Source organism: Cebus imitator, unplaced genomic scaffold (genome assembly GCF_001604975.1).
Source record: "Cebus imitator isolate Cc_AM_T3 unplaced genomic scaffold, Cebus_imitator-1.0 Scaffold294, whole genome shotgun sequence".
NCBI lineage: Eukaryota > Metazoa > Chordata > Mammalia > Primates > Cebidae > Cebus > Cebus imitator.
Genome location: NW_016107609.1, coordinates 1,527,164 through 1,536,085, shown reverse-complemented (window position 1 = coordinate 1,536,085; position 8,922 = coordinate 1,527,164). Strand labels below are relative to the sequence as shown.

The 8,922-nt window shown below is 41.4% G+C and overlaps 1 protein-coding gene across 3 annotated transcripts in view; it reads right to left on the bottom strand.

Annotated features, from left to right (window-relative positions):
• The window catches only part of HERPUD2 (HERPUD family member 2), a 54,201-nt gene extending 45,754 nt beyond the window's left edge, over positions 1-8,447 (bottom strand). For all 3 annotated transcript variants that reach the window (XM_017502218.2, XM_017502219.2, XM_017502220.2), the window contains exon 1: positions 7,266-8,447. In XM_017502218.2, coding sequence (XP_017357707.1) covers positions 7,266-7,412 — 147 coding nt within the window. In that variant the 5' untranslated portion in view covers positions 7,413-8,447. The remainder of the gene's footprint in view (positions 1-7,265) is intronic.
• Between the last annotated feature and the right edge of the window lie 475 nt (positions 8,448-8,922).

The window sequence follows — 8,922 nt, the reverse complement described above, 5'->3', positions numbered from 1 at the left end:
TATAACAAATCCTAAGACCTCAGTCACTTAACACAATAAAAGGTCATAAGTTTCTCAATTAAAAAAAAAAATTACATGGTATCCTTCTAATCCAAGAATTTAGAGGGTTTAGGGTTGACAAATCTAAAAGTACTACTTAAATGGTCAATTTAAAGATTCTACTGATAAGATACTGGCTCCGCAGAAAACAACATATAAATATAATTGACCTCTCTATTAACATGACCACCATTCTTCCTAGTACTCACCCCTACATCCAATAGTCAGCAAATTCTATCAGGTTCACTACTTTCACCACCAATACCTCTCCACCCTACCACCCTAGAGGAAGCCTGGTCACACACGGCAGTGCACAGTCAGCTAAATAATAAGACAAAGAACAAGTTGGAAACACCCTAACGTACTCTAAGTGGCCCAGAAATAGAACTATCCCACTCCAAATAACAGCTGCTTAATTAGCTGGCCATAAAAAGCTCTGCTACCCACTTAATAGACACTGCTAAAAACCAAGGTGAGGAAAGCTCACTTGCTGGTATAAAGAGTGAAAATAAGTCTAATATGGACTTTTTCATTGTTTCTAAAAGGTTTATGTGTATACCATTATCAAAAGTGTCTGACCCTTTAATGTTTAACCAAATATCAGAAACGGCTCATACATCATACATCCCTAACACATTTAAAATATTTACTGGAGTCTAATAAATGAGTTTAAAGCCAACAATACTTTTATATTTCAAGAAGTCACCTAGTTAGTATCAAAAGATAATTTTTTTTTTAATGGAGTCTCGCTCTGTTGCCAGGCTGGAGTACAGTGGTGCAATCTCCACTCACTGCAACCTCTGCCTCCCAGGTTTAAATGATTCCCCTCCCTCAGCCTCCTGAGTAGCTAGGACTACAGGCATGTGTCACCACGCTCAGCTAATTTTTTGAATTGTAGTAGAGATGGGGTTTCACCATGTTGGCCAGGACGGTCTTGACCTCCTGACCTGGTGATCCACTCACCTCGGCCTCCCAAAGTGTTGGGATTACAGCCATGAGCCACTGCACCCGGATAAAAGATTAAATTTTTTATGTCAAGGATTAAATGGGTCTTTCAATTATGTATGGCTTAAAAATCATGTTCCTAGTATATCCAGCTTCAGCATAATCAAATTTCATATGCTAATTTAAAAACATTAATTTAAAAATTTTTTAAATATCTATCATCTTAATAGCTCAGTAAAAGCAATCTTCAACTTACAGGTTAGTTCAGTGAACTATAATCCAGTTCAATGAACTAAAATCTAGTCCTTTGAAAGTAGTAACTACTAAGTACTTATACATAGTTCAGCCACAAACATCAAATAGCTTTAAAGAGCTAGGTCCCAGCAAGTGCACAAAGTTATCATTTCTGTGGGAAATGAAGTCTGTAAATTTGTACTGGAACACATCTCCGCCCTGTTTCCCACTAAAAGCATCCAATCTAAAAGCCCTGAAAATTCAGAAACACTATAAATAAGAGTCACGGCCTCTACTCCTTATCTCCTTGCAGTAACAGTAAGCAAAACTGTCATACAGAATATTACAGAGTAATATTCTCTGGAACTCCCAAGACACATTCCCAGCTTGGCTGCTTCCACTCATGGGTGGAGATATATGATATTCACACAGCAGGTGATGTACACCTCTGATGTACAATAGAGCACGTCAAAATACATGACTGCTATGGTTCACACAAACTGGTAGATTGTGAAGACAGGACAAAGACATGTGCACTGCAGTCTCAGGATATTATGCATCCATACCCTTCCTATAATTTAAAGAATAAAGAGAAATAACCACACATTAAGCTAAATGTTAGCACAATAGTAAGGCTGTTATCCACTTATCTGAAGCCTTCAGACAACAAACCAGCCAAACATAAACAATTATTTCTATAGCTGAACTGGTTCTTTTTAGTTTACGAATATAAAACTGAGATGGCCAAGTCCCTAACGCCTTTCTTCATCTTATTATATATAACCAACATATATAATGTGTACACTACATCCAACCTGGGTTCAAATTCTAATTCTACTACTTAGAGTCTGACCTAAGCAAAAAGAATCACCAAGCCTCAGTTTCTTCATCTATAAAAAGTAGAGCTAATTATAAAGCTTACATTATAAGAAGCCTAGGATGAATATATGTGATACATCATATCAAATACTTACGAAAATGCCTGGTACCAATGGCAAACACTTAGTAAATGGCAATTTAAAGTCGAAGCAGTTAAATAAAAACATCTAGACAATCAAAGCAGAATTTATTATGTTAAGAAAAAAAACTTAGGCTAAAAGTTCTACAAAAATCCTATCTGAAAAGCATTGATGATTAAACAAAATATTACCTTCGTAATGATGTTATTATATTTTCCAAAAAGACATATGGCTACAAAGAATATCAAGCAATAAAACATCAGTGAGCAGTCAGTCAAAACTTTTAGTCAGTTTTTCATCAACTTTCACATTCAATTTGATAGTACCCTTTGTTCAAAAGAGGTTTTAAAATATTGATCTACATTCCCAGGTGACATGAAACCCTCTTAAATGTATTAAAATCTTATAAGACAATAGTTTTATAAAACAAAAATCATTTTGTTTATGGATTATAGCCCATTTAAATCAACAATTCCAAAGTGGTTAAACAAGTAGATTTTTTAAATGTCCTGCCTAAGTAAAGTAATAGGAAATTACAAAACTAAGAGAAATGTAATTTTCAATTGATATAAGCTATCCCACCAATAATGAAAATAAGACTTCTGATTGCAGGCAAGTTGGTTATGAAGTGTCATAATCTCATAACAGAACTTATATATACAACTGGTTCTATTCTTGCTTCTTTAATTCTAACAGAATCTGAAAGTAAAGGGACAGTTTGAAAAAACAGCACAAACCTGCCTAGCTGATCAGGAGAACTAGATATGAAAATGACTGCTTTAGTTTAAACAATACAAACAGCAAAGACAGAGGAAATCTACCCAGAACTGAAGGACACAATCAAGAGGTATTTTGACGCCAAGACTGAAAAACGGACAGCCAAACCATGCAAATCCCAAAAAGGTTTACCTTCAAAATTGAATTCAGAGTGAGTCACGTCCATCTTAGTGACTGCTTGTTTATAAGAACAGATATAGTAAGAAGAGAGAATGATAAAGGTGCCTAACTGGACTTAGATATTCCTATTTTTAAAATTTTTTAAAAATTTCTCTAGGATGATCCATCTATTATCAACCACTTTGATATTTACATCTCTAATAACTAAGTCTAAACTCAGATTAAAGTCTGAAACTCAAGTAAAAGTAGTCTCCTTGTCAAGTATCTTGACCACCAAACAGCAATTACCTAAATTTTAGAATTACTTCACAGTGCAGGCCAACTTCAGGACCTGAAAAACTAGTCATTAAGTGATGACAACTGTCATATTAAAATACAACTCAAAATTATCTATATAGTCTATTAATATAAACTAGTATACTTTCCAGTTTCTAAACCAAGTCCTAAACCAGTTATCAATATCATTCAAAGTTAACTAAACTCCAAAAGAGCTCAACTCCACATCCAAGGTTTTTAATTATGACTTTGTGAACATTTTCATAAATATGTCAACTGCCTAAATTTTTAACTAGAAAACACCTCTCCCTTTATAGATCAGATTAAGGATCTGTCATCGTTTTCCCCAATATTATATTACTAATACACTAATATAAAACAAGGTCATCAGTGCAAACATTAACTCCAAAAGAAGTTAATGTTTCCTCTCCTTCTAAAGGAAGCTATCAGATTCTGATTCTTGTCTGCTTAAAACTGTAATCAACTCTTTAAGAAAACTTAAATGTCCCCACGAATCTTTTCTTGAAACAGCGACACAATCCCCGAACCCTGACTTGAGCTGACCATTCCTTTCCTGTACTCCTGTGTAGCACACAGAACATCCCTCCTGTATAACATTAGTCACATACTATTACAGTTATTTATCACATGTCACTGGACCTGAGCTTCATAAAACAAAAGGACTCTTACCATCATCTTCACACTTAGCATAAATATTCAAATGCTAGGCCAATAAAATGCTAGTTAAATAAATCAATGAAAAAAAAAAAAAAAAAGTGCCTTGAATGGGAGGGGTACATTTGTTCTAAGTTGGCTAGGGAAGGGAGAAGTGAATTTAACATATCCATATGGAGACTGTGATTAGTGAAATCAGTATGTGACCATGAAGCTAGGATCCTAAGATTTTACAACTTCACTGAGTTCAGCCAGAATTTCATTAACAGCATGTACATATATGACCTATCCTTGGAGGATCCTAAAAGAACAACCTCAAATTCCCATTCTTTCCCCTCTAGCAGCAGTGATTTACTTTCCAGGGACAAAGGCCCTCCACCTACCCCTAACCCATCAGATCCAATTAGAGCAATGTTGATGAGAGCCGTCAACTTTTTACTTACTGGGGCACTGCTGTTCCCACAAGGCACTGGAGTCCTACTCTGCCAAGTCCACACACTGATAATCAAAGGAGGCATATGTGCAAGGAAAAGCCACCAGAAATTATCTCTGTTAAACATAACAGCACTTAAAATATGAAAACACAGAATCAATGTTTAGTCATTGCAGTTGGTCAGAAGAACGTAAACTTCCTTTATAATGTTGCTTAATAACAAACTGTTCTGAATTCTAAATAATGACCTTACAAAGTAAACTTTTAGACTCCATTTCCTACATCGAGGACTACCTATGACTTTGGAATACCATTAAACTGCTGCTCAACAACTGTGATGCTTCAAATCAATTCTCATGTGATGAGAATGTAAACTTACTAAATCTAATAACTATATAAAGTTTTCAGTGAAATTCTATGATGATAAACACACATACCCCCACTCCCAAGCTCCACCCACTCTCAATCTAGAAATGAAAGTTAGACACTACAATTCACTTAAAGAAAACTTGCCAAACAAGAAAAAAAAGTTTTAAGACAATAAACACACACATCCCCGCTCCCAAGCTCCACCCACTCTCAACCTAGAAATGAAAGTTAGATAATTACATTTCACTTAACGAAAACTTGCCAAAGGAGAAAAAAAAGTCTGCCACATTAGCGATTAATAGGCTGTATAGTGTTTGGTTTAGCCTCCAAAAGTGTCTCCAATGTGGCTACAAGAGACAGGTGGGTTGGGAAGGAGGAGAGAAGTTCTACAACAGATCTCATCCTCAGACAGCTAACTATGCACAGGGGCACTGACATCTTCCACTAGTGACTGTGTTACACAGGCAGACCTCCTGCCAGAAGCAGGCCTCCGCAGGGGTAGATAAGGCAGACAAGCTTCCCACTCCCATCTCAAGTACTTTTTCAAAAAACAAAGCGTTAGAAAAGTGATAAATTGGTCTATACACTGCAGACTAAGTCCCTTTTGGTTTAATAGCACAATATAAAGCTCTTACCTATGTACATACCAGAGCAAATATTTGTTATGAACAGTATTAAGGAAGTCTATGACTTTCAACTGACTATTCTAAAAATCTACTTTCCATTTCAAAAATGTTTAATCATACACAACAGGAATTCTTTTAAATCAAGACATATTCAAACAAATTGTTACTCCCTGTGTAAATCTTAACTTTCAAACAAAAGATGTGAATAAATAGAAGCTCTAACTAGCTTGTTTCAAGTATCTAAATTCCTCAGGGGTTTTTTCCTCTCCAAAAATATTTGTATCACAAAGTACTGATAAACACAGCTAATGCCAACTAAGAATTGCTTTTCTAAACCTCCTGTTTTTGCAATAACCGCCCTATTTCTGTGGTTCCTCTGCAAGTCTAAAAGCCTAACTAAATTTAATACTACAACACTGAAATAGTCTTCATAAGTATCGTAATATAGACCAAGTGTCTTCCTTACTTAGGTGCATAAAACAAGTGTTAAGCGTAGAAAGCATAGTTACCTTCCAGCGGATCCATGCTTAAATGTGCCTGATGCCAAAAGTATTTCCCACCCTAAAATCCAATCCTCTTCATTTAAACAAAAGTTTTAGTAATTAAACACTACTTATTCAAGAATAAAAAATGTATACAATGGAGAATGTGAAAGCTTCACTTTCATATACAGTATTCTTATGTATACTGTATACATAAGTTTAGAACATAAGTGTACACGACAGTACACTTATGTTCTAAACTATTCCAAGACTCTTTGATTACCAACTACGTCCTTTCAAATCTGACTTTGGGGACAGATGGAGCCGTACTATCTATATTTTATTATCTTTGCAATATCCAGATATGATATAGAATGGAACACAGAGTGGAAAAGCCATATGAGAAAACTAAAACGATGCACCATATGATGGCGGGGTGGAGGGCAGTCCTCTTTTCAATTAATGTCCATGTATCCTCCACAGGAGAAAAATGTGAAAGGGGTGCTGGTGAAAGTGAATCTACAACTTAAAATTCTTTGCTCCTTGAATCATATATAGTAATCCTGAAAGTATAATTTTTATAGGGACCACATACTTATTTCCAGGAAAAAAAAATTATCTTAAACTTCTGTTCAAATTTCTGGGCCAAGTGCTGAAAGTAAAATGGAATTTTAGTCTAATAAGCAATAAAAGTTCTGATACGGGTTGTAGTGCTTTATCTTTTCTAAAAAACAAAGAAAGGATACATCTTTCTTTCGCGAATTAGGTTGATGACTTTAAGTCCAAGGAAAATGGTCCCTTTTCCATGCCTGCCAATTCTTTTTTTTTTTTGAGACAGAGTTTCCGGCTCTGTCACCCAGGCTGGAGTGCAGTGGCGAGATCTCTGCTCACGCAACCTCCACCTCCCGGCTTCAAGCAATTCTCCTGCCTCAGCCTCTGGGGTTACAGGCACGCACCACTACGCCCGGCTAATTTTTGTATTTTTAGTAGAAACGGGGTTTCACCATGTTGATCAGGCTGGTCTCGAACTCCTGATACCGTGATCCGCCCGCCTCAGCCTCCCAAAGTGCTGGGATTACAGGGGTGAGCCACCACGCTTGGCTTTGCCCGCCAATTCTTAAAGTCTCTTGATATTTCTGTATCCCCTTACTAATTAACTGAAAATATTAACGATGGTTCAAACACTCAGGAGATACAACCTCAGAACTCAAAATACCTCGCGGTCTACGAAGAGAGACGTATGTGATTCAAGACTGGAGGGGAAGAGCAGGAGAAAGGAGGGTACGCAGCTGCTCATCACAGCAGCTGCGCCCAGCTTTTACACACTTACTGGTTTGCTAGGGTAAACATTTGAGAGATGCGTTTTTAGTTTCCCCACGGTCCAGTTCAAGAAGCAGCTAATAGTCTGGTCACTGTATTTCTGATTCGGTGCTTTAATGATGAGGGTCACAGGAATCTCCATCCCACTTTGGTCCATGTTGCCCCAAAGTCGGACAGAGTCAAGAGGAGCGGCAGTTAAGCCCAAAAGAGCCGAGGTGGTCACCGCCCGCGCGGCTGGGATGCGGAGAGAAATCAGTTCTTAGTATTCCGGGTCCAAGTCAGTCACAAGTGCACTGGGCGATACAAAGGCCATGCTGGTACCAAGGATGGCCTGAGGTGGTGGCGGCGGCGGCGGGGTCTGGGTGCCGGGCCGTGGAGGCAGCTCTCCCCGCCAGGTTCGGGCTCCGCCGGGCTCCGAACTGTGGAGGCAGTCGCGAGGAGGGAGGAAGCGCTGAGAAGGAAGGGTGGGAGGGGTGAGGCCACGACTGCCGGCCCGGGGTCACCGCCCCGCCCCGCCGCGACCCCCAAGCTTAAACGCAACAAGGCCCCTACGCCACGGCCCCGCGGTGCGGGTCGGGGAAGGGGCTTGGCGGCTCAGGGCGGTCAGCCGGGACTGGGGTACCTGAAAGAAGGCCGCGGGGCCAGCCACCGCCGCCCTCCGCGCCCAGGCAGGGCCGCCAGCCACACAGTCCGGCGGGGCGTTCTCCGCGGCAGCCGCTCCCTTCCTGCTGCGCGGCGGCGGGCACGGCCCAGCCCAGGGTCTCGCTAGGCGGCGCGGGTGGCAGTGAGAGAAGTTGGCCGACGGGCGCGGCCCGGCTCTCCGCCCGACCCCTCAGGCTGGACAGCTCAGGGTGGCGCAAAGCAGGGCCGGGCGGGTGCGGCCGAGGCAACTGCAGGTGGCAGGAGGGCGGGGACGAGAGCCGTGGAGCCGGCCGCGGGCGCGCTGGTTTTGTTGTTGTTGTGAGGAAATGCTGGGGCCCCTTTAAGCCGGAACGCGCAGAGCGGAAGTGCGTCACCGGCGGCACGCCCCTACACGTGGCCCGGCCAGTCCTGCCTCCGCCCCCTTCCCGCCCGCCGCGCTCGGGCTGCCCGGCACTCTCGCCGCCCGGCGGCAGCTCAGGCTCCTCGGAGCCTCTGCCTCCTGGCCGTTCGCTCGGCCTCGGCCCCAGCTGCCCTAAGGCCTAGCCACTACCTCCGCTGGCGCTAGCCTACCCTGTCTCGACCGCACCCTGAAAATTTAGGAAGTCTTTCTCCATCCCAAGAGTCGTCTCTGCAAAAGTTGATGTCCTTCCTGGTGCTGAACCACACTCTGAAAACGTGTTGAGCGTCGTCTGTCTGCAAAGCACGGTGCCAGGAGCTTTGGCAGAGAAGCTGTGGGGTACAATGAGTAAGGAATACAGGCTTTTGGTTAAACTTGAAGTCTTCCTCTACTTTCTGGGGGACCCTGGCGGTCCTTGCTGGGCCTCCGTTGACTTCTCTAATGGGGACAGTAATGCCTACCTGACCGCACGCTGATGAGTAAATGAGCTATGAGTGCAAAGCGTGGTGCAGTTCTCGCGTGTGCCAGTCTCTCAAGTGTCAGTTTCCGTCTCATTCCCCTTAATCGTCACAAAAATCGACAAGTATTCATTGAGCACCTACTGCGTGTTCAGTACTGTGGGAGATGA